This window comes from Coloeus monedula, assembly GCF_965178545.1.
Source record: "Coloeus monedula genome assembly, chromosome: 14".
Taxonomy (NCBI): domain Eukaryota; kingdom Metazoa; phylum Chordata; class Aves; order Passeriformes; family Corvidae; genus Coloeus; species Coloeus monedula.
In genome coordinates, this window is record NC_138794.1 from 17998661 (window position 1) to 18025583 (window position 26923).

The following is a 26923-nucleotide window of genomic DNA, read 5'->3' on the forward strand; positions in this document are numbered from 1 at the left end:
GCAGGAAGGAGTGATAGTTTTGCTGACAAAAGGTAAAGACATTTTTTTTTCCAATGTGTTTTGCTGCACATTTGTTCTTGATGCATCAATTAACTGATCTGTAGGTTTCCAAAGCACAAAAAATAATAGGCAAGCAGTCTGATGTATAACTTTGTACTCACACGACCAAAGTAGGAACTACCAAACATAAAACTATTACTGCAACTTTTATTTTAAAGTTACTATCCAAAGGTATCCTCATTATAGGATGATTCTGTAACATGCAGTTGTAATTAAGCGAGAATAAATTGATAAAGAGGAGCAAAATTTTTAAGAACAAATAGTTACATATGATTATGAATTAATTTTTAGTTTAAAATTTACCTCAAAACTCACTTGGTGTCATTACCCCCTCTTAGTTTATATTTTTCTTTCTAAAAATGGAGAACTTCTTTCTACTAGAAGTAACTTTGTGGTGGGGGTTCTTAGCTTTCATATCAGAAATTGGAATTAAATTTCCTGGTGTTTGGCCCAGTGAGACAACAAGCAAAAAGCATCTGTCATTCAGATACCTACTTCTGTTTTACTCAACAGAATGATACAGAAAAATAACATTTGAGGTATAGAAGTTTGCATAGTTAGAAGTTACAAAGATCATAAGTGTACAGTTAAATGGTCTTTTATAGGATATCTTATACTCTCTGAGCACTCTGCAAACATTAAGAAAGTAATGATTTCTTCCACTGGGATTATTTTTCATGATTATGTGGTGGAGAAGATTTTTTTTTTTTTTTTTTTTACTTTATAAATCTGTGGTAGATCTCTAAAATCCTTTTAATCTTAATACAGCAGTTGTATGTTCTGCACACAAATGCAGGTAACACAGTTGTTTGAGTCTATCATCTGAAATTTTTCCTGTTGCTAAGCCCATTTCTCAGCCAGACACAAGCTCCAGAAGAGGCTGTTTCAGCAGGACTCCAGATCAGCTTCGAGGGGGTTCTGAATTACGTAGGCTCCAAGGCGTGCAGTGAGGTAAACCAAGCTCACTTGTGCTGGTGGTGTGCATTGGTCCTGTATGACTGTTTTAGGTCAAACAAATACAAGTTTAAACACTGTAGGGCCTTTTTATTGATTATTTCATGCCTACCAGCACTTCAGGACAATGTGGGGTATTTTTCTAAAGAGAACATGCAGCTACAGTGAGAAATTGGAAACTCAGAGAAAATGCCTAAGACAGGTTTGGATTATTTGGAAGTGATATCACCTGGATATTTCTATTAGAATTATTAGCAGAGAAATAGCTAATTAGATTTTTTTTCCAAGTGCTTTGATAATTTAGGAGAAAAAATTTACTTGCAATTCATTGGGATTTGTGCTTCTAAATGCTTTTAAAATACAATGTATAAATTGTCATCATTACATTTCACAGGTAGATCTTCCCTGAGATTAGCAGGTAGCACAAAATTCTCAAAATAAATATTTTGAAGATTCACATCACTGAGTCAGTAGTAGATCATGTCACCTTTCCATGATAAATTTTCACAGCTATGAGAGTTAGAAACAGCTTTTTTTGAAATAAACTCAGCTGAGTTGTCAAATGGCAACAGTGACAGCAAACAATAATCCCCTCAAAAGAGGAACTTTCCTAGACTCTTCAGAACTGGTGAAAATGACTGAGTGGTTTGACACAGGAGCAAATTCTGTGATGGAGAATGTACAATATAGATTCAAGTGACCCAGCCCTCTTAAAAAATGCTACCAGTAGATGCTCACCTAGATTTTTACAGCCCATTGTTTACCTGCACAAAAGTTTTAGATGAGATAATCATGACTTGCATTGAGAGGATAATTTGAAAACAGTCTCTTAATATACACTGAGAAAAGAGTTTTCAAATGCTACAGAAACTGACATAGAGGTGCATTGAAAAGTGAGCTTTAATTTGGGGGACAAAACCAGCAGTATCTTCTTGTTATTTTAGGTTCTGCAGCTGTAGGTTCTGCTCACATGCCCTTATCTAGCTCTAGAAATGGTTCCTGCTGAAAGTGGAGTATCCGTGTCAAAGATGAAACTAAGCAGCAACATGACTATTGGTTTTCCACAGTTTGTATTGCCTACTCTGCTATCATGAAACGGATCTCTTGCCTTACATACAGATTATGTTGAACAGGCTACAGTCACCAGGAAAGCAAGAACAGACTTGGATAAGCACAAGCAGATAATGTTACACAGAATAATGACCATTTCTGTTGTGAGAAGTTCTATCCCACTTTTCTTCTTGGCTTTCCATTTTCAAAAAACTGCGTTACACAGAGTCTCTCTACAGCTCTTCAAAAATTCAGGGCCAGAAGGAAAATGTTTTCTTTTAGTGTAGTAAGTTTTGAACAGGTTGCACAACACTGAAATTATCTTGAAAATGGGGAGTGCTACCAAATAGACTTTTGTTGGTTTTTCTGCTTAATATTTAACATTATAAATCAAAAGACTGTGTAGCACAGAGAAATCCTCATTTTCTTTGAAAAGCCATTTGACTTTCTTCTTTAACTGTACTTTGTTCCAGTGTTTGTTTGGGCTGCTAATGAAAAACAATTACATATTGAGTAACATATAAGCAATCTCCTACTTAGGTCTATGAAGAGATTTCCTGCTAATTGCTGTCAGTTCTGCAAGTGATCAAAAGGTTTTTGCAATACATTATGAAGAGACTTTTACTACAAGGTTCTGGCAGGATAACATGATCCCCAGGTATAAAAGAATTTTTGCCATAACACTGTAATAGATTGTTGTGTAATCATAGTAATGGAGTTTCTTAGGAAATTTGTCTTTTCCAGTTTCTTCCCTACATAACCTTTCAGCTGGTGGAGAGGTAGTTTCAAAGACATGAGGTCTTCTGTTTCATGAAAATGGGAGTCAGACAGGAGAGAGCCCTTATTACTCACCCTTTCATAAACATGTAATAATTTTTAAGACTCCAGTGACACCAACCACAAGATCTGATCCATTGGAACTGGAGTTTCCTTAACTTTATTGCTCACAGGACTACTTAATTAATTTTGTAAGGAATCATTGCTGAAGAGTGTTGTGCTATTTTATTAAATTATATATAATGTTGACTATCCTGTACTTTCTGTGGCATTTGACCACTTTAAAATGAATTTGTAGCCTGATCTCATTTTGATTTGAACATCATAGTCACAAAGTTTGTGGACTGAAATTATTTTAAAACACGAAATGTTCCCAGATGCAATGGGTTTGAGGCGGTCTGAATTGCTGATGGCATTTCTTTCACAGATAACACTGTTTCATAAATCAGCTTGTTTGCATTTAAACATGGGGTTAGTTTATTCAGCCCCACTTTTTGCACCGATTGTTTCCCAAATAATGCAAACAAGCTCAGTAACAATTAATAATTATTCCATGTCTGTCTAGAAAGCTGAGAGGATTCTAAGAGTTTTTAAAGAATAAGTTAAATCCATTTATTTCTTATATCTTCTATTAGTAGCTCCTCCCTGAATTGCCACTGAAGATGACCACAAGCCTTTTCCTTCTTCAGTGGAGACAGTATACCAAACTGTAAGTCTGACTGTCTCATGATCAATAACACAGCAAAGTGATATAACAACTGTCATCTCTGATTAATTTTCACTGAGGCTGTGCAAAGTAACGCTGATTCTGATGTAGCTGTCAGTACTGCTACACATCTCCTGAACTCTCTGTACAACAGTGGCATGTCCCTATGTGATGAAAAATAACTTTTATCATTCCTAGCCTTTAAAACAATATTATCAGCTTCCTTCAGCTTGTCTGCTAAAGATTTGAAGTCCAGAAAAATAACTTGTAATATTGGTTAATCTGGGGAGAAAGTGGTCTTCTAGTGCTTTATATAACTTAATCTCTGGATCAGGTCCTCTACCTGATCTGGTGCTCTCAGATTCTTTTTTCACATGCTGAATACTAACTTGGACTCTGACCTCTCTGACAGGAGTTTTCAGAAGGTAATGAATTTTTCTGGTTTGTGTTCTAGTAGCCATTGTAACATGATTTCTCTTTGACTTCTCACCTTATACACTGTAGCCACGTGCCTTTTCTTCTCTGTCCCACTGTGCTTTTGTCTACATTGATACAAAGTACACACTGCTTTTTCTGACACTAGAGCATGTAGTAGACATCCTAGTATAGGAGCTTATTCAACATTTTCGGTGCACCTATGTTATTACACATCTCCAGATTGTTTATTTCAGAGATAAGAAAGCTCTGTTTGCATTTTCTCTCCTTTCAATTCATGAAGTTTTCTCAGCTAATCTTCCCTTCAATACCACCTTATAAATCCCATATAATGACCTGCTTGGTAATGTGCCATTATGGTAACATATCTGATTTTTGCTGATTTCAGCCTCCAGTGCTAGAAGTAAGTTGAAAAGAAAATTGTTCGGTTCACATTTTCTATGCCTCTGACTAACCAGACATTCTCTTTGTGTTGTGAAGGCAAAAAAAAAAGACATGGATCATGGCAGGTGGCCTCTCTTTCTCTGTCTGTTTGTCTAAGAGAATCCTGTAAGGGACCAAAGTATGGTGTATCATATATTAGTGTGATCAACAGATGCTTATGTGAATAAAAGAAACAAATCTTTGGAGAGGGCAGCATTTTTTCAGCCAAGACACCTGTCTGGATAGTATTTTGTGTCAGAAATTGACCTGATGAACAAAATTCCTGACTTTTGCTATCTGAAATATCAACTGGAACATTTAAGGTAAGGTTTAAATTTCCCTCAGTAGTGAAATTTTTAGAAGAAAGCCAGACAAAATTAAAAACTATCAAGGAGGATGTCTTGCTTAATATTAAGAATGTACACCAAACTCTGCCTAAAAAACTTTTTTAACTATTATCAATCTCTTTTCTTAATATTTCCCTTTTATTTGAATTAAAATTGTGTGCCTGGAAGCTGGTCAATAAACTACCAGTGGTACCTCATGCTGATGTTGTCTTACAATTAAAAAAAAAAAAAAAAAAGTAACAGCTGGGAGCAAGGTAGGGTTTTTTTCCCCTACATCTGGTAAGGGTATCTGAAACAAGCCAAAGTCTGGACATGTATCACAAATATCAATTTTGAAACTATTGAATCAAGACTGTCTTCAGCTCCTCTGGGGAAATCCTGTGAAAAATGAAAATCCCTTATCAAAAGTTCATAGTATCACCTCATGCTAAAACCCTGTGGTATCTCATATTCTCTGTGCAGTGAAAAAAAATACTGTATTTTATATATTTCCCATGTAGTAAAACCCAAAATTATCTCATGCATCTACCTGTGCGTTATTGAAAACCATAAAAAATCTTACAGAATTCAAACATAAATGATAGTGATTCCTGTATAATTGATACATCTTTAAAAATACATAGGAAGTCCATTAAGTGGAACTGTTTATGTCTTAGATGTAGTCTTCTCCAACATGTTAGCCTCCTATTTCAGTCAACTTTCTTCTCTCATCTTGCTTACCATGTCACCTCTACAACTTAGATTCTTAGGGTTGCTCTGCATGTTGTTTCCCCACCATTCTTCCACTCTAATGCTTTATGCTGTTGTTATTTCTGAAAAATAAACAAAACACGTGACTTTAATTAAAAAAAACTTCCTCTCCCACTTTCCTTGTGGAGTCTGGTCATTTAATTTTAAACTGTACTCACTGTTGCAGCCATTGCTGCTTGTAGTTTCAACTAGGTTGGCACCACACTCTGAAGAACTTGTCCTTGGAATGGAAACTTTCCTGACCATAAGAAACGAAAAAGAGACAACAGAAAGAGAGAAAAAAAAATAGAGAGTTAAAAAAGTTATCAGGGAAGAGACAAATTAATGGAATGATGTTTCCATTGAAAAAAGTGACATGGATCTTCTCCAATTACTTTCTAATTAATACTCATTGATTTTGAGAAGCATGTATTCGAGGGAGAAGAACAGAGGGCAGTACAGCATTTGGAACTACATGGCTTCTCTCCTGAAGGTAATGTTCCTGTTTGTCTGATTTCTCAGGTCTTTATTTAAACAATTAGTAAATAGCACGTAATTATTTATCAATTCTCTTAGTGTTTGGAAATGATGTGAAATTTTCTGCACTTTGTTGAGGAGAAGCAAATCTTGTAAATGGAGCTGATCACTTGCTGTCTAGTTTCCTTTCTTTTAATAGTAATCAGATACCTGCTCTCTTGAGAAGAGTCATGAGCTATTCTCTGTTCTGTCCAGTTTGTGTCCTGTGGTGATGTAACACCTCCACAAAGTCTGTTGTCTTGGACAGCTTAAATGGCTTTATTCCTAGACTGTGTGGTTTTGGCTGGCTGAGTTCCTGTTCATCAATATTACACTTACCTTACAGGTAGTTTGGCATTTCAGCATGTACTTACGATGAAATATAGAAATGAATTGCAGATTTATTTTAGTTTTCCCTAGGGTTTGCTCTATTTCTCTGAGCTATATGTGTGGCATTTAGGCTTCTCTATAGCTTTTAAAGAAAAGCTGGCTCGTGGCATCTACTCTCATCAGCTACCTTTCTTCTTCTTCCAGTAACCCTCGTACAATATGTTTCTGGAGGAAGAAGGCCAGATGGACCTGGTCTGATAGGTGAATTGCTGGAAGCAAAATATGCCATTTGTTCCTCAGTACCAGTGTAATAGCAGGGATTTTTGTACACTTCCTTTCCTGTTTTGCCCATGTCAGAAGGACAGGCTTTATCAGTACTGTTTGTTGGAGAGGGTGGGGGGGGGGGTGTTTCTAGATGGAGAGCAGCTAGATCTGCGTTTGCCCTGCCTCCAGGCACTCTGTGGATTGGAAAAAATAAATCATCAGCTGATAAAAATGTGATGACTCAGCTAAATGTAAAAGGAGAATTATTTCCCCCTGTTCACCCAGAGCTTTCATATGCAGCCCTACTCTTTTATGGATTACTTTCACTGTTAGTTATGATTTAGTTTTATAAGCAGAGCAGTGAAACCCTTTATCTCCACCCTTGTATGTTGAATGGATTTGTTTCTAGGGAGCATTAAGTGCACTTGCACATGCTTGGTCCCCAAATCTGCCCCAAGCCTGAGCAAAAGAAAACTTGGTAAGGAAGGGAGATACAAGTGATGATACAGAACAAGAGAGTAGAGCATTAAGTTCCTACATTCCAAAAGATTTGATGTATCATTTTAGGCATTCAGTTTCCTTGCTCTGAACTTCGATTAGTATCTCCTCTTCTGCACCCCTCCAGATTACATTACTGTTTATACTAAAACCCCACTAGAACCATCTGCTGAAAGAGCCATGGAAAGGTTTGCTAACACAGGGAAAAGACTTCCTACTTTCTGATTGTGGATCAAATGTCTTTGTTAATAAAGTGGAACAGTGGAAACTTTAGCACAGTATGTCTCTTAACATTTTAAACTTAATATATCCTGTCAGGAGGCCAAGTCAAAGATGATGCAACCTCTCAGCTAACCCTTGTAAACTCTAGTTCCACCCTCTTCTAAGATACAGGTGATACATCAAGTTTGAGAAAAAAAGTCTAGATTAATGACAGCTCTTAGCAATAATCCTCATTCACTCAGCTGAAAAGAGGGGAGTAGATTAAAGTATCCACTTGAGACTCCTCACATGTTGGTCGCTTCAGCCAAGAGATAAGGACTTACAGATGTAAAGTGTTTTATTTATTGATGGGTTCTCTAGCAGATGATCATCCTACATCAGCCTCTGGAGTGTAAAGGTAAGACAAGATAATTTTTAGCCAGTTAGATTTTTTTATCTGTACTAAAGAAGTTGATAATGGTTTTATGAGATTTCCCAAGTTATTCTGGTATATAAGATAGGGTTCAAGGGCAACTATGTTATGAGTTGTTGCCCTTCTTATTTTGCTAATAAAGAGGCACTACTACTTGTTCTGCCAGTTAGGTAAAGCTTGAGTAAAGAGAAGTTGAGGTTCCAGCTAATAAAAGAACTTGCACAGACCTGTCATTGCTGTCACTCTAAGCTTCTGTACTTGGACCATAAAACTCAACAGATTGTCTCCAGCTTTCCCCTAATTTTACTGTATGTGAGAGAAAAGGGATCTTCTAACACATTACTCTCTGAAGACATTTTTTTCCTTTTCTCAGAGAAAATTTTATTTCTAAAGAAATACTGTCTGTATCTCTATGAGACTTGAATGATTTTTTTTCTTAAGTTAGTTAAAGCTGTATTTTGTTCTAATAACTTTATAATAATTTGCAAATATTCTTTAGCAAACAACCGCTGTGGCATTCCATGACTAAGCAGGATTAATTTAATTAAAATTGCTAATGTGGGGGGTATCCTTTACAACAAGGGGGTTTTTTATACCAAGTGTTTTATCAAATGCTCTCTATCTCTTCTAAATACATTCAGCTGTGGGAGAAGCTGGCATTCATTGGGTTTCCATGACAGCAGCTGAGGTAAAACTAGACCAGCTATTCCAAAGGTCGCTCATTGAAAGGCACAGATCAGAAAGGTTCATTTGGCAACGTGACCATGGGAGCACAAAGAACAGAATTGCAAGAACCTTTGGTTATCATAACCAAGGAGAAATGCAGTATAGGAGAAAAGAAAGAGGCTGCAAGTCTGTGATGGCAAAGAATTACAGGGGGTATTAGTTGCCTTATACAGGTATAGACATGCATAAACACATGTTAATGGTATATGACAAAATGAGTTCTTACAAAAAGTGCTGTACTCTAAAATTAAAGAGGGGACATAGGAAGTTGACTTGCATTGCAGATGAAAATGATAAGTTTGGATTTGGTGTAAGTGTGGTGATATATGTACAGCATCAAATAGTTGCCTCAATCCCAGTAACTGCTTATGTGTTTTCATTCCAAGTCCTAATATGTCTAAAATGCTACTAAAACCAACCCTGCAGCACTTGCTGTCTAGCACTGACATTTTTCCTTCTACTCAAACATGGATCATCCTGGACAAATTAGTTAGCTCTCTGATTTGTCCTAAATGCTAGTAAACATCTGCCTGGAAGTATTCTTCAATTTCATTCTTTCCTTAGTTTTCTTTTTTAGACCAAGAGTGGTAGAGGAATTAGGAGCTAATGGCACCAATTGCTTTGATTGCCAGTTCAGTAGGAACAGTTTCTGATCCCTAAGCACTTTGTTAATTTCCTTCTATTTTTCAGTCTTTGGACAACATAAGGTAGACTAATGTTTTAAAATGTTAGCACTAACTCTAGATAGACTGTAAAATCTCAGATATGGGTGTACTATGTGTATTTTTTACAAAGCAACTGTAAGTAATAGCTTAGAAATGACACCGAGAAAACTTCAAGCTAGGAAGTAAATATTACAAGCAACAAGTTGAGACATCCACATTCGTTATGTTGAATAACCATACAACCTTATGGATAATTCATTACATACTTTTACGTTCAAATAATTAGTACATGATTACCAGAAGAAATTTCTGCTTGATTGAATAGCTTCAGCCTTATGAATCACTTTTACCTGCAAAGGAAGTAGAATGCTCCAATTACAAGAACTCCTAGAAGAAGAAGGGAAGCCAAGAAAGCTGCAAACAGGTCACCTTTTGTTTGGGACTTGATGCTGGGCAGTAAAACTTCCTCACAACGAGCTCCTGTGTAATTCTCAATACACCTGGGAAACCAAGTTGTATTTGGATTAGATGGTAGCTTGTCATCTATGATGAAAAGCACAAAGGCTTCTTCTGGATAGAAAACATGACACAGTTATGACACAACTCAAAGGTTCTATTTGCTTCATAGCAAGTTTCCTTACAGAATTTCCTCTCACCTCATATTTGTGGAACAAAGGGAATTAGGCATGCTGGGCATCAAGTTTACATTCTGGTCCATACTGCTTTTCTATATTAAGTTTTGTATATTCATCACTGACAGAATTAATAAATTAAGCCTACTTCTTTAGTGTTAACTGTGTCATCCCACTGGTTCTCACACAGTAATCATGCTTTCTTTTCCCCATTTCGGGTAACTTTCTGGCTTCCTTTGTTGAAGATAGTACTGTCAGCTAAAGAGATCAAGGAAATGGGAATTCATTGAGACACAGTACAGCTCAAATTGTGAAAGTAGTTTATGCAGTGTAACAATTCATGCCAGGACATGTTACAGGCTTGGTGAACAACCCTGTCTTGGAGAGACCTAGGTAAAAGTCTTCTCTATTATGCTTATTTTATGCGTTGAGCTTCTGAAAACTTCCTCGAAGAAAGGATTAAAATGAATATGGTATTTTACCATGGTAAAATGGTATGATATTTTATTAAAAATAAATAAAATTAATGGTTTAGTAATTCATATTCAGTCAAAAATAGGTAGGTTGAAGCTAAACTAATCTTCATTTGTTATGTATTTTGCACTTATTCTGCTAAGTTTTCTAAAGGAATTTATTTCATTGCAGAAAATGGAAAGCACTTCTTTTAATATCTACATTCTGCATGTATTTTTTATATATGTAAATTTGCTTCTCTATTTGTATTACTAAAGATCTTGCTCCTTCTTGCTATTTCTGGCACTGAAGTCATAATAATCTGTGACATAAGCAATTTCAGGCTCCAGCTGAGAAAAATGGGCTAAACTCTGCAACATACTTGAAGTTCTCAACTGCCATTGGCAGCTGCAAGGTATAATTTCAGATGAGGGATAAGAAGGTGGAGTGGGGAGGAACTGCCAGGAGAAGAATGTTTAGCATATCTAAGACCAAAGGATCCCTGTGAGTTTTCTGCCACGATGCCTGATGTGACTCCCACTACAGTTTCTGCAGGTTATGAACCAGTATTTCAGTACTGCTGGCCTAAACCACTGCACAAACAGTTACTACCCTTTTATTTTAATTCTTTGTCTTTGGAAATACAAAGGAAGATTTAGATGCTAAAAAAAGACATCTAATTATCATCATATATTAAAGCTACGCAACTGATCAAATAGACACCATTTACTAAGGACAATCTGAGACTTTTCAAAGTCATGATGTTTCACTGCTGGGAGAAGCAAGGGTAGGCAGACTGCTCTGATTGCTTGAGATAATGTTCCAGATATTTATTTTAAGTGTAGTGGCTTTTCAGTGGCCTATTTCTGAAATACTGTAGAATACTTTAAGAATAGAAGTGTAGTTTGAGTGGGGTATTGTTCTCTAGCAAGTGAGAGAGAAATGCTTTGGAGAGCTGAATAGAGTAACAGGGACAGAAAATGGAATAAGAAATTCATAGGAGTATTCTTGAATAGCAATGAAAACTGGAGAATAATGCAAGACTAAAATGATACAGGAAGAAAAAAAAAAAGGTTTTGGCATCAAATTAAGGCTCATGGAAAAGTTCTAAAGAATGAGTATAAAGGGAATAAGTCGGTACCCTAAAGAGCAAAATGAAGCAGGAGGAAGAAAAGACAGTTGTAGCTGCAGAGAGTTGCATACAGGATCAGGTAAAGGATGGGGGTTACTGAACTGTTGTGATACAGTAGAGTGAGTTGGTGTGAACAGTGCATGGAAGCTGTATTCATGTTCTGCAAAAGACTGTAGGAAAAAATTGGGAATGTGTTGACAGCATAGCAAAAAGGTCACTAAGACTGTAGCACTTCTTACTAAACAGAAAACAGAACCAAATGCTTAAGGTAATCACAAGTCTTTAAGAGGGAAAAGAGCTTGAAGGCCTAAGATGATAAGGGGAAAACTACAGTGATATGAATCCAAGGTTATAGCAAAGAGAAAAAACCCTATACTAAAAAAGCACATGCCAAACTTAAAACATCCTGGATGCTGAACCTATTAATTCTGCCTGGTTGTAACAAAAACAAGTTGTAGAAACATGACTAGCTAGTTTGATAGTATCTGTTTAACTGTGAGCAATGCATTAGGGATTGCAAAACTACTCATCCACTTTCTCTAGGCTGACCTGTTGACACACTTGCTGAAAGTGATTCCATGCTATGTAGAAAATGCTGTCATATAAAATTATGTAGGTTTTCATAGAAACAGGAAAATTAGGATGAGGTATCTCTGGGTTACATTTAAATAATAAAATTATAGCTAATGAGACCAAGCTGTGCTACAGTTAGGGTGTTTCTGAAAATCCAGATATTCAAATATTGGTTTGAACAAGCTTTTATGAAGTCACCTTTCCTGATATACAAATAGGTAAAGGCCTATGTTAAAGATAGAAGCAACTGATGCTTTAAGACAACCAGGAAAGGTTCCTTCTGCAAGTCCTTTGCTAAAATAGGTGAGAAAGAAACTAAGCAGACTTGAGTAATTACCATTAGTGGAATTCACTCAGAAGACCTGCTTATCCTGTTGCACTAACCAAGCTCTAATAATTTCAGTGGAGTTACATATACAGTGACTGCAAGCAAGACAGAAACATAGTCTCTGAACATAATCCAGAATGATGGTGTCTATATAGTGTCTCCTAGAGGCAGTCAGTCTTACTGTACACCGCCTTAAAAGCCAGTAGCAACTCATAGTTTATCTTGTTTATAACGGATGCCTAAAAGTAGAGCACAAGTTAAGAGCAGTTGTTGACACGGCAGGCACCGTGCAGCTGCACTTGAATGAATTGGGGCAAAACCCAGAGGAGTCTGGTGCAGGCTGTAGTAAGGGAGAGTTACACTTACTGAATTTGTGTTCACTGGGACAGGTGTTGGTGTTGCACATCACCTGCATGCTGTTAACCTGCTGTTTCTGCACATCCTGGGTGCTGCCTTTAAATGGTTCTACTACGCAGCATTCCAAAGTCGATTTTTAAAATGGACAAAAGGTCTTTCCCCCTCTAGAATTTCTAATTCAATCAAAGTTGAAAGACAGCAGTCTTCAATGTTTGAGGAAAATCTGTGACTAAAACCTTCCACTTTCAGATAGCATGCAGATTTCTGCTTTCCTAGATGCCTGCACACGTGCACACACACCCACACCTCTTGTCAGATGACACGAGCCAGCCTTAACTGTTGTATACAAAAGTACTATAGAAGCTCCAGACAAAACACCAGCATATGGAAAGAAATCCATAGAATCTTTCACCTTAGGGTATTAATCATGTCAACATCAATGCAAGGTGGAAGAAAATAGACTGCATTGGATAAGATGTCAGGAGATGACCAGCAGGTCTGAAATTACATTGATCCTTTACAATCTGATTAGTAACTAAACCATAAAGCATAACAGCCTTGCGGTAACACAGGTGTTACTGCTGTCTCCTTTGAGATGCTGCTTGTGGGACAGTGGAAATGATCCTATAGCACTGTGATTTAATAAGAAGGTAAAGTTTCTTCCTTTGCCAGACTTTAAGGTGGACATCATAAGGAAGTATCTGACAGACTGTAAAAGCAGGAAGTAGAATTTGAGTCAAATATGCACACAGATTCTCACTGTTTTGCATTATACTATCAGGGTGTTGACTTTAGTTTTCATTTAGTCTTCCCTTAGTTAGGAAAATCCTGGATACTTCTTGGTATGAAAACTACTTGCATGTAAATACAAAGCTCTGAGCAGAAAAAGCTGAGAAATTATCTGCTTGTCAATGCAATTCAGATCACATGGCTGATAACTTCAAAATCAGCTCCAAGAACATCTAGTAAGTATGAAAAAGAATTTAAAGCCAAAGTGAATAAGCAATGGCAAAGTTAACTGGACACCTAAGCAGCTTTTTAAAAAGCTTTGCATTTAGAGGAGTTTCAAAACTGTTACTCTCTATACACAGAGAATAAAATAAAATGTTCCCACTGGAGAGAAGTTGAAAGAATGGGTTATTCTTCCCTAAAAGTCCCTTAGCTATGTGTTTATATGGCAAGCTTTTCCATATCTGGCAGTTATATTAATTCTGATTACTGATAGTTTTCAAACACATAAGATAGTGTTGCATTTTATATTTTATGTCCCATTAAAAATAAATCTTAATTAATGATTCTTTTAATCTATATTTTTGGTGTGTATTCTAACTTTTGTTGCTATCTTTCAAGCTAAAAATGACTTGAAAAATACTAATTGGACAGTTTGTTTTCAGAAGAGCCTGAGGTACATGAAAGTGTATTTTTGGAGGCAGAGAAAGAAGAAAAACCCAAATGAGTGGGAAGCCCTTTCCTGGTAACTTGCTGGGTGCATATTCTGAAGGCTGACAGCACAGCAAGTGTATGACGTGTGGGGATATCTGAAATGGGGAATGAAGGGCCCATCACAGAGAGCCAGGCAAGGAGGGAATATACATATAGTGGTAGAAGGAATTTGCATGGGATTTACTGGATTAGCATAGGAAAGGTGGAGGAGAGATTCTGTTAGGATAGAAGCAAAGGAGGGGAAAATCAGAGATACCCTTGAAAAGATAGACAGGAATTCCAGGGAGGAATTTGCAAGGTTTGCCTGTGTCTCTTGCAGTACTTAGCCCTCTGCAGAGTATGATCCCTTTCCCAAAAGGAGAGCATTCACTGGTAATTTTTGTGTGTACTGCCCTCCGAAGAAGAGCTCTGTGTGTGTTGTCTTATACCATCTGTATTTTGTTTGAAATACACAAAGAATGCCCTCAGAAGTCTGCCAAGTGTAAGAAAAAATGGGAGTACCAGAGCTTCCCCTCAGAAACCAAAATCTTCACTTAAATTCTGCAGTGTGTTAATGATTATGGGACAGCTGTGCATCAAGTGCTGAGGCAAACACCTTTCAGCCTTGTGTTTCATGATACACCTGAGACAGCTGCTTTTCCATCCTTCTCTGTCCTGCTGCCTGTTTATTTAATTCATTTGAGTGTTCCTGGGTTTGAAGCTCATCTGGTTTATGGTGACAGGTGTGCCTTTTGCTGTGAGAACATTAACTCATTGTTAGAAAAGCAATGAGGGAAGATGGCAGCTGAGCAACCTCATGTTTTAACACACATCAGCTGTATTTAAAATCTGCTACTGTTGCACATTGGGGGAGGTCAACTAATGTTTTGTTTATATTAAATCTCCACCTTGTATATATCTGTTTCTGAATGATAAAAATAACTGGAATTCCAAAGGTAAACAGCAGCTCTCAATTTGTTATCATGCTAAAAAACATAGTTCTAAAGAATGATGGATTTTTCTTAGTCACGTGGTGAAATTACTTCCAGTGATGTTGCATAGGGTAATCTGGACTAACTCTGCTTAGCTCAACACATTTGTGTAACTAAGTACCATGTCAAGGCAAATGTGTTGTAAGGTATTTTTACAGTTTGCTAGTCTGTTTTTTCTCCATCTCCTCCTTTTAATTAACAATCATTCAGCCCTTGATTCTAAAAGTGATTTGAGTTTTCTTTCAGTGGGAGATGATCAATTGAGAATATTGGGGAGCTTTGGGTGGGATTTGGCAGAAACCTTCATCAAAGAAACTGCGCAACTGTGTGATGATGCCAGTCATGAAGTTCCAAAGCACCAAATATTTTCTGAATTCTGCTGAATAGTGATGCATTTTTTCTGTTGTTTCTATTCACATCACTGCTGATTACGAAGATATCTGTGTGTAAACAAAACCTTTCTCATCTATAATTAGCCTTCTCTGACTGATTAAGGAACATGCTTAGAATGAGGATGTGCTTAAATAGAATGCTGCTATTTAAACCCATCTAACTTCATAATCAACCACTAGATACAGAAAAAAATAGTTGATAATTTAAATGCAACAAGATTGCCTGAGTACACCAGAAATGCTCTTAAGATGTTACTTTTCTGCTTCAGCAGATTATAAAATCCTATAGTACCTGAATTGAAAATTACTTCATTTGGAGCTGTTAAAGTGGAAATTATCTATGCTGACTAGTTTGTGCTCCTGAAGAATGAATTGTTCTGAGTATTTATTACTTCATATTTATAGTTATTGCATCAAATACATCTATCTTCCTTGTTACACAGTCCAGCAGTAGTTGAGAGGGTGCTTTGAAATTGTGTAACTGCTGTTATTTAGTTTAACCATTCATTTTTCATTTATGTACAATAATACAGGATTCCTTCTAGAAAAAAACAACATGTATTTCAAAATGTTATATTTTTTGTGTAGTATTCATCTTATATTGCACAAGCTTGCAAGGTTTAGCAGTTAGAATAAATCATCATCATACAGCACTTCAGAGCTTTAATCTCACTTCTGATTCATTGTGACACTGAACAATGACAGTGATATGCTGTGTATATTTTCCAGTGAGCATTTACCACAAAATTGCGTCTTTTCTCCCTGTCTAACTAAATGAGTTTACATGCTTGAGTTTTAAGTTGAACTGTCCCAAACAAAAGCAAGTAACATTTTAATTAGGCATCTGGGGAAATATGTTGTTTCCTTCTTCAACTGTTTTATCCAGTTATCATGAGTTGTAGCTCAAGATAGAAGAGGGAACAGAAGTTGCCACAGAAGATAAAAAAGGTAATATCTTTAAGTGTATGTAATATTTGTCTGAATGCCTATTTTTTTGTTAAGCAAACCCATTATATCAACCGTAATTTATTTTGATGAATGATAACTCAGAATTAGTAAATGCAGGGCCATGAAAAATAGAGTTTTACTTTGCATCTTATGTCTTGGTAAATCAAAGAATAAAAAGATAGGGCAGTATTTACGCAAGATATGTATCCTCATGTGAAACCAGGAAGTGCTTCCTTTTCAGTTTGCTACATGGGCTTCAAAAGGAAGAATGGTTCTGTTACAGAGTGGTGTAAGAAGTACCTGTATTTGCTGCCTTGATGTTTCTTTATCAAGTAGTCTTTGGCTGTTACTAAGAAGCTGCCCTTTGAGTATTTCAGCAAGATTCGAAGAACACAGTTAAGTCTTGAATTACATTCTTTTTTCCCCCTTAATAGATTATATTATTTTTTGTGTCTCTGCATTTTGTTTGGGTTAGTCCATTTTATGTTACAAAAGTTTTTGCAATATAATTAATTTGTAAGAAAAACTGGGAATGTACTTTGCCTTTCTGAATGCCTTTCCCACAGCCTATATTCGATGAGGCAAAGGGTATTTTGTTCTTTCTGTATTGTAATGAGGAAATGTGGCTCAAAAGATAATCCTGAATGCATATGTAACTGAATACTGTTGCACCTGCCAAGCAAGTATACACCAAGTATGCATACATTTTTCTCATATTGTCATGTCTCTGTAAGCAAGGTGAGCAATAGCTAATTGGCATTTTCTTTTAGATAATGCTTTAGCAGCGATTTCTTAAAGAAACAAAATGGAAAAATAATCTTTAGACAGCTACTGTCCAATACTTAAACACACAAACTTTAGTTTCACTGACCTGCAGAATGGACTGGATACAGTAGGAATCATATAACAAATCCCTCCATTTAGACAAAAAGATCCATAACTGGTGCCACAGAGTTCTTCATGATCTTAAAAGTAAGACCAAAACAAACACTGAGAAAAATAGAGACTTCAAACCCAAAAACCACAAACCACCACACAAAAAAACCCACCCTATGAACAAAAAAGGTATAGTCTTTCCTTCTAGGCCAGCAACACAGAGCACTATTTTCCAGAACTGTTTCATGTAACAATATGCAGAAAAGATCACCAATTTATCACCATATTTGACATGAAACACCTAAATTAGATGAATAAATCAAACTTTCTCTTGCAGTGAGAGGCACTTTTGAATTTTCCATCACTTCCTTTGCCTTTCATGACCACTCACCATAGGGAGTACAGTGATTCACATGACGTATGTGAAGTCTGGTTTTCCTGTTCCAGTAGCACGAACTATCTTTAGCTTAACTAGCTCCTGCAGGAGAGTCAGTCAGTACAGATGCACCCAGAATAGTCTCAGGTGTGGGCCAAGACATTCTGAGACTGGTCTGGGCTGCATTAAAGCTGAATTACAGCGCTCTGGGACACCACCAGGTTTTCCCACCCCAATTCTCAATGGCCAAACCAGGAGACAGCCTGCAAGCAGTGACTTATCTAGAGGATTGCTGGCTACAATATAATTTCCACAGATCTCAAAAAGGCTTTTTCCTAACTCAGTAGGCTTCTTAGATGAATTGTTAATGTGTTAAGCATAATTAGGCATTCTAATAACACCCCAAATACAGGACACTAATGTTGGCACTTGTAGCAGCACTTGTCCATTTTGTGCTTAAAAAAGCAAATCTAACTGTACCACTTCACTCTTTCTGAAAGCAGTCTAAATTTGGAAGTTGGGCTGAATAGATTTATGACAGATTTAATGTATCAGTAACTTATTTCATATATATTATATATATATTTTATATATATATATATTTCTATATTTTTATGTATTTCTTCATTCCTATGAAACCCCAGTATCTCAATCAAAACAAAAATAGAGTAGTCTTCTGACATCACAAGGGTGAGAATCATGTGTTACCTCACACTTTAGGTGTTATTGCTGTAATTTCTCCCAGAAGTTCTGAAAACAAGAATTCTGCTGTGTCACTATTTACGTATAGAAGACATGTATAGAATACATAACATAGAGTTAAGAGGACTCAAGATTTTAGTTTTCTTATTTGTCCTTCAAGAAAAAGAGTTAAGATTCCCCTTTACTCCTGCAGAAAAAAAAAAAGTAAGACGTGTGGCTGTAAGACATTCTACCCTAGAGAGACCTTCTACAGCTTTGTATCTAAAATAGGCCTGGCTTTTCTAAGAGTGGCAGAAATGCTCATCTACTTCTACCTCTCTGCAACAAAACCATTGTGCATCCTGCTCTCCTCTAGGCCAGCTCTAGCAATTCCACTTTCCCTTTTTTTCCTACATTCTTCCATTTCTATGACAGCATACTGATGTAGGAGTGTGAGTAAAGCCCTTACATTATTTTAAGATGAAGACAGTTATATCCCACAGCCCAAGAGGAATTCAAAGTGCCAGCATCCAAATGGTAACTGGAACTTCTTGCCTGTGTGCAGATAAATTAGGAAGCTGGAGGAGGGGAGAAGGGCTGGAAAGATTGCTCATATTTGACCTTGTTGCACAGAAATGTGTGTTCTGTCCTACCTTGTTAGAAGTTAAATGGAAATTTACTTTAACTTGGAAGCTTTCTGTGCTTGTCTACTGCAAGTTCACAATTAAAAGACTTTAAATTATTTTGTATGGGTAACTGTACCACTGCAATAGGAATAAAATGGGAACAGGAGAAAAACAAGGAGATTTTTAAACAAGAACTACAACTTATTTGACTTTACTCTATTCAAATGTAACAGTGGACCTCCTGTGAGAGCGTAATTCAGTGGAAGGCTGCATCCTTCCTTAAATGAAGAGCGGGCACTGAACACATCAACAGTGTATCAGAATATCTATACAATTTAAAGAATCAACTGAGAAAAACAAAACTCTCAACTTTGATCTGCTCTCAACTCTGTTAAGTGTCTGAGAGAGTTAATTGTTGAAATTCTACCAGATGGAAAAGTAAGATGATAGAATGTAGGCCCGGCAGAAAAATCCTTTTGAACAGCTCGTGGAAAGGTCTCAAAGAAACTCTCATGAGAATTAATGAGAATTTGCTAACCTCCTTAAAATCCTGCCTTATAGTTCTGTTTCTTTTCTTCATCTTTATGCAGAAGTAGACCTGTACCACACTGGCATTCTGGCAGAGCACTGAAGAAACCTAAATGCCTCGAGTCATTGAGGCTTTGGGACATTTGAGAGAATGAACACTGTTAAGGTGTGATCTTTGTATCAAGGACCAGCTCTGCAGCCCAACCAGACATTTCTGTTCTGGCAAAATACCTCAGGCACTTTCTCTTAGGTCTATTAGAGAAAAGTGAGAGAGGTGGAGAGAGAACAAAAAGTGCCTAGGAAGCCTTTGAACCCTTTTTGATTGTAATTACAGACAATTTTTCTATAGGCTATTTCTTTCTAGAGATAGACTTTTCTTCCAATACTAAGGGAAAAATGGTAACCTTAATTTTAGCAGTAATGAGAAACTTGAAGAAACCTCTATGTCCATCTAGATCAGGTGCCCCTTTTTCCATCCAGTTGTGCTTTTCATTAGTTCTATTTTGTGTATTAATACTTTGCTACTAATTAGTAAAACTATCAGAGTAACACAGTATAAAGTAGATATTAGAATTATGAAAGACAATAAAAGAAAATTCAGGAAGCTTTAACACTAGGAAAAAATACTACTAACAAGTTGTAATTTGCTACAATACAAAAATAGGTATTATTGTACTCCACACCTACTGTATTGAAATGCAGTAGCTTGCAGCAAATTTCAAAGCTACAGTTCTGTATTTATGGACAGCAAAGTGTGAAAGCACCCATTTATCCCTTTAAATCTATACTCAGTGATGCAAGAGAGTATACTGGAGAATCAGAAGGGGTTCAATACAAGCCAAAACCCAATTACATTAGCATTGGTGAATGTGTTATGATTTTTCATGAGGTAAGTTAATACATTATATTAATCTAAAAATGCAAATTGTGTGCTTTGAAAGTCAAATGTATACTACAGTCAGACTCCATAATCAAGATAGAAAAGTTTAACAAGTCAAGTGATGATGGGCAATTAAAAAAATACAAAAGATATAGCTTTGAAATTAATAGAACTCTACCAATGTATGTTGTACGTAACATATACATGTACATTTTGATACCCCCTTCTATTTGAGAGATTGAAGAGAAGTAGGTCACACAAGCTACTTTTTTAAAAAGTTGGATTTTGGTGGATGAAGTGAAGAGGAATAAAACGAGGTTGTTCTTTCTAATGCTAGACTGTGAATACTTAAAACTGACTGAGGTAATAGCAGCTTCTAAATACACTTACTCCTAATTGTTCTTTTTGAGGACATGCAGGCATTCTCGTTTCAGCTGGGATAGAGTTAATTTTCTTCCTAGTAGCTGGTACAGTGCTGTGTTCCCTAAACTATCTGGTCTGTGTGCATTTAAACTTTTGTAACCTGACTGTCCTGACTATTAAAACAAATGCAGGCTCAACACCATCTTAACCCCAAAGAGCCAAGCCAGCCTTGATAATCCACATGTTGACTCAGCTGTCTTGCCTAGTCCAGAGGCTAAAATACGAGACTGCTAACACAAAAAAGGAAGAGAGAGGAGTGGGAAATGTTGACAGAAGATAAAGGGGGCTGATGCGTGCTTCCTCACTTGTAAGCAACTTTGGACTGCACACTAGTCAATCACAAACTGACACATTAGGATTGATCAAAGCAAATATCTTCTTACAGAATTTGTACAACTGGCTGGTAAACTAGTGAGGGATGGCAGCTTGATGGGGCAGTTGTGACAATCCCAGTGGCACCTATCAAAATCAGTGCAGTTTTAATGAATTCTAATTATATCTGTGTATGTATCCAAGTAAAGACTTGGAAGAAATTACCTGTTCGCATATTATTCCAACAACAATTTTTGTTCTTGATCAGAGGCAACAGCACCTAAAGACAAACATGTAAATTAAGCATGTAATTTTTAAACCTGGTGTCTTTTTCCCCTGAAGAAATAGCTATTGGAATGCAACTTTCAGTGTTTCTGCTAAGACATCTGTTGCACTTTGACAGTAATGTAATGTTATATGTAAGTTCCATTAATTCACAGTTAATGGCAAACATTCAAGTCTGCTGTCAAGTTAGTGGATCCCTGAAGGCAGAATAAAACTAACTTTCACACTAAAGCATGTTTAAACAGTGAATACTTTTTTCAAACTGCTATATTTATTCAGAATTCTAATATCTGATGCATTTAGGCAATCTGATTGATTCTGCATAGCTAATTAGATTGACACATGCACCTTGAAAGATAGTGCACAAAACTGAACCATTCCTCAGACTGCTAATTACTCAGTCAGGTAAGATCTTGGCGGTAGAATTCTTGCATTCCACGAAGAACTTTCTAATTTGTCATTTCTCAGGGCAAGCATGTGTTTCACTTGAGTGTTCCTCATGCCTGGATGTCAGGTGAAGTTAGTAATATAGGCTGTGAATTTACCAGAACTTGTACAATGATTTTTAAAATCTACAGTAGAAATCCTCTGCCTGGACAGAAAGCGATGTTCACCTGACATTGATAAAAGAAACTTATTCTGTAGACATGCCAACTCTATAACCATCTAACCTTGCTATATTCCGTTTTCTTGTTAGGTATAGTCAAGGTTTACTGTACCAAATAGGTTACTGAACAAGTCTAACGTAATAGATCATCTTATTTTTTCATGTTTGCTCTTTTTTCTTCAGAGTGTACACAAAGTCAATATTTAAGCAAACTGTCCCATACTGGAAGAAAGATGGGGTTTTTTTTCTCCATTAAATGATCAAATAAAATAAATTATCAGCTTTATGAGAAATAATTGCCTATACTGCAGCTTTAACTAACAGAAATCTGACTTTCTGTAGAGGTCCATTTCAAAAGGTATAAGCATTTGTACTTACTTTATAAGTAGGTGATTCTGGTTTTCATGGGACCTCAGGTAGCTTCTCTAGCTTTTTAAGTGTCCTGTCCATACAAGAAAATCTGAAATGGCAGTTCCCTGTGATACTGGGCTGTAACAGCAAGGTCCCCACCCAAAGGCGTCCTCTTGATCTGGTTCACAGATACGCTTTGCTCTGTGTACAGAACCAAGAACAATTAACATAGCATGTGACACGAAGAAACAAATGAACAAGAGTCACTTCAGAACTAAAATCCTGTTTTAAAAAGAAATAAATCGTCCTGGAGATTCATTTTTCTAGCAGTCAAGATCTGGATTCTATATGTGCTGTTAAAAAGGTTTCAAATTTACATATAGTGCAGTATGGGTGAGGTTACAACAAAGACAAACATGTGTACAGGGGCCAAGTACAGAATAGGGTAACACCCCGTTATGCTCACAGGATCACTTGCATATTTTTCTAGGGTTACCAGTACTAGAGTTTATTGCTGAATTCAAAATACTCACATAATGTAGTACATATAAATTGTATCATACATATATTTTACACTGGCATCAAAAATCTGATTTAAATTTGTGTTTTATTGGAGCAAGTAGTCCTTGTTCGTTTAGTTTCCCTTTTCACAGAGCTCCACAAAATTCTATAATATCCAATAACTCTCATAAAATATAAACAGGATATATAACCTAAATTTCAGACTAGCTCCTGTACCAGATTTAATTAGGATATGAATCCTTGAACTGACAAAATACCTTGAGTTTTGCTACTGCAGAAAGGAGATCTCACATCTCCTTTCCTTCATCCTACTGTCAGTATGCACCTCGCTATCCCTGGTGCTGCTCCTGATGTAAGTTTAACTTTTTTAGAAGATGTTTAAATCCAGTGATCTGGCAGAAAATCCTTTAGGGGAAGCTGACAGTTTTCTACTGCATCTATGCGTTAAATGGATGTGCTATGCAAGTAATCATCTCTTGGGACTAGGACTAATTGTTCCATGTACGACAAATTGTTCATAAGCTGAGTGCAGAGAGCAAGACAGCTTGAGGAAGGCTGTGGGACTACTAATTATTTATTTTCAAACTTTGTTGCCTGCATATTAAAGGAAATAGGGAGTGGCAAAAGGAGGGAGTGAAAATACTTCCTCACCAATGTGTAAGCATAACTTTATTTTTTAAGTTCTGATAATAAGTATCGTAATTTGGGTTTTTGAAAGAGATGTTGCTGACAGCATTCACAGTTTTGACTTTTTTAAGACTGAAAAGTACATCATTAGGTAATCATGTATTTAGAAGTAGATGTTTTTCTCTGAGATCTTGCACTCTGAACAGAAGTTCAAGTACGTATCAGTGTTCTAAAAAGAATAAATTGGATACTCTATCTCATTAGAAAATAAGATTATATATTAAAGAAAAGGAAATACTACAGCAGAAATTGTTGCTTAACTCGATTCTAACTCACTTACACCTGTGTGCACTGAGTTCATACTAGAAACACAAAGATCATCTGTGCACCTTCCTTGCATTTTCCAAACTGAGTCTTCCTCTAGATGCAGATGTAGCCTATGCTCACAGAAACTAAAAATCCAATTGCATGAATGCTCAAATATTTATCTTCCATGTATCTTGTGAGTTCGTGAAAGGTTACTTTGTATATCCAGTTAAGAGTATTTTAATCTGAAATTTAAAATATAACCTATTTCGCTCTGTGCCAGCTTGTTGAAAAATCTTATCAGTTCTAGCCTTCTCCCCTCATCTTCGTCATCTAAACTGGTATTAATAATAGTAATGCATTGTTTGAAACGTTTATACATTAAAGTTAGGTCACGTGTATACTGAGATATATTGAAACAAGTCTTGAACTCATTAGATTTGTCTTTAAATGAACCTGTGTGCTTTACTCCCTATTTATTTAAATCAGAATCTCTTGTATACTTTTACTGGTTAGCTGGCCTAAGTATCCACAGTACCTGTAAGTCTTAATGAGCACTGGCAGATAAAAATGAATACTGAATAATGAGCACTGAATAATGATTTGGGTTCTGGTTTATAGATCTTTGCTATTCAAACATCCTTAAAATTAATCTCTGTATAAACTCTCCCCCAAATTAAAGAAGATCGTTTCAGTCATGTGGCTATTTCAAATATACATTGTTTGTACATTTAGATTGTTGCACCTTACAGCTGTCTTAGAGAATGGGATTTTAGTGCATTATGCATTCTTTCTAAAAATCAAAAAAGGTAAAATCTCATTCTGCCCCAATAGTGAGCTCAAATATTTGTGTCATGAAAACAATGAAGGGGAAAAATTTCAAAGATTGCTTAGTAGGCTGATTAAATATAAATTGCCTTCTGAGACGTCCTTGATATCTGCCAAGCAGTCAGTAGTCTACACCTCTTACTTTTTCCAAGAGCCAGGAACTGTCCTGAAGTCTTGTTAAAAGGAGTCTGTTTTTTCTCACCTAGGTGTAACTTCTCATACCTTCAGTGTCTGAAGCTCATTACTGATCTGAGCACAGAAAATCATCAGGCACCAGAAAAAATCCATCGAACTGCCTGAAACAAAGGAGGATCTCTATAAGGAAGAATTCCAGGTGAGATGTTATAACAAGTCTGTATAAGAACAATTTACTCAAATCTACACAGTGGAAGTTTCTTTTAGGATGGGATAGCCACAGTATCAGGAAGATCTAACAAAAAGACAGGAAGCAAAGGCAGATGACAAATAGCTCACAAATCTCAACGTGCATTGGTTGACAGGGTAAGTTTTTGACAACAGTTGTTCAAAATTCTTTCCATTTCAATTTTCTGAAATGAAAACAAATGACTGAGTCCTCTTATCTTAGAAATCCCTACAGCAAAAATTTAGGTTTGCATTTTCATTTTTATCCACTGAAGTATGTCTAGGATTAACTATATACTAAAACAGTGGGTAAAACTCTTGTCATGATGTTGAAATTGAAATTTGAGACATTACAGTGAATTTCAGGGAAAACTTTCCACTGCCAAAATTTCCTAAGTAGCTTGCAACCAACTGCAAGTTGCCATCTGAAACCCCAGTTCTATTGTATGAGATATTCATACAGATAGTTGGCAAAGCTACAAAGTTGAGGCTTCTGTCAAGTGGAACTACTGTAGTCATACTACAAATTTGTAATTTTGAGATAGAGATTCCAGTCTCAAGCTTGTGTGTGCTTATGTGAGGGGAATTAATAAATCTTACAAGACACTTGCATTAAAAAAATCACTCCCAGTCTTGGAAAACAAACCCCACTGTTTCTTTCTGTTCTTTTTCTGTGTGCTTACTGATTTGTTCTGTGGCACTTTCACTTCCAAGTTTCATCCCTAACTCTTGTAAGAAATCAACTGAAATTAATGCAATTTAAAGTTTGTCTCTCTGCGTGATTAATTTTTATTCATACCTCAGTGGCAGATGTAGTGCGCATCATAATGTCAGCTCTCAAATGTCAGTAATCTCAGACCTAGTAATCAGAACTCAGAACAACCGTATTACATGCTAACATACAAGGAGACAGTTTAGCACATGGTGACATAATAAAATAGACCAGTGCTACTGAAATAATTTTGAGTTATTAAAAATGTATACCATAAGAGTTTTAGATATTTACGTAGCAGTCATCAGGAATCAAGTGTAACTAGTCTTCATAATACTGATTTTGGTTTTTAAAATTCATCCAGCAGTAATAGCTGGTTGCTGCTAACGGCAGCTGTTCCACGGCATACGGGAGATAATTGTCAAAACGTGAATTTCAGAATTTCAGTCTCTCTGTTATTTTGTCCATTTAAAGCACATTCTTAACCTTGGGGTGTTTTACTTCCTTTTTTTTTTTTTTTTTTTTTTTTTTTTTTTTTTTTTTGGTGCATTTAATTTTGTATTGAGTTAATTTGTTCTACTTAAACCACGGCTTACCACAGCAAACGGGTATTCTTAACTCTGCTGGTGTAATCTTTCTCAGACATGCACAGGACAATCTGCTGAATCAACGTAATCCCTAATCCGCATGGTGTAATCCTGCAGTTGCTCGCTCCGGCGCCGTTATGTAATCCCGGCCTCTACGGAACGGAACAGAGCACGGTGAGCGCAGCGCTCTGTGCCGATCTGCCGCAGCGGCGCGGGGGTCCCGCGGCCCGGCCCGGCGCGGGGGTCGCGGCGGCGGCTGCGCTGCCCCGACGGGGGCGGGGCCGGGGGCGCCGCTCCCCTCCCGGCCCGTAGTACTACAGCGCGCCGCCCGCCGCCGCGATTGGCCCGGCCGCGCCCGCGTGACGCTCGGCGGGCGTGCGCGCGCCCTCTCCGCTACCGCGGACCGACCCGCGCGCCGGCCCCGCGTTTCCAAGGCGACCCGGCAGGAACGGCGGGAGGGCGCGCGCGGGATCGCGCGCGGGCCGTCCCCAGGTCCCTCCTCAGGTCCCTCCTCGCGCGGCCGCCGGTCCCGCGCGGGGCGCGCGCCAGGCGCTGGCGGCGCGGGTGCCGCGGGTGCCGCGGGCAGCAGGTACGTCTGGGGAGCCCCGGGACCACAGGTATGTGCGGGGAGCCCCGGTCTGTGCCGTGCCCCGGCACGGGCAGCGGGACTCTGTCGTGCCCCGGCGCGGG

General features: G+C 37.3%; 1 protein-coding gene across 5 annotated transcripts; it reads right to left on the reverse strand.

Annotated features, from left to right (window-relative positions):
• Positions 1 to 156: 156 nt before the first annotated feature.
• NRG4 (neuregulin 4) lies at positions 157 to 26505 on the reverse strand. 5 transcript variants are annotated; one of them, XR_014226835.1, is made up of 9 exons: positions 26243 to 26505; positions 24714 to 24863; positions 22316 to 22489; positions 21271 to 21325; positions 17215 to 17308; positions 9465 to 9614; positions 5661 to 5740; positions 5473 to 5564; positions 157 to 1058 (listed from the first exon to the last, which is right to left on the reverse strand). XR_014226835.1 is itself a non-coding variant. In XM_082291016.1 (8 exons), the coding sequence occupies exons 4-8, from the start codon at positions 21278 to 21280 to the stop codon at positions 5548 to 5550; spliced, it is 351 nt and encodes a 116-aa protein (XP_082147142.1). In that variant the 5' UTR covers positions 21281 to 21325; positions 22316 to 22489; positions 24794 to 24867; positions 26243 to 26505; the 3' UTR covers positions 157 to 5547. The 5 variants fall into 5 exon arrangements, 1 of the variants encoding a protein (XP_082147142.1); XR_014226836.1 differs by having other exon boundaries at positions 24794 to 24867; XR_014226837.1 differs by having other exon boundaries at positions 157 to 5130; positions 24794 to 24867.
• Positions 26506 to 26923: the final 418 nt, after the last annotated feature.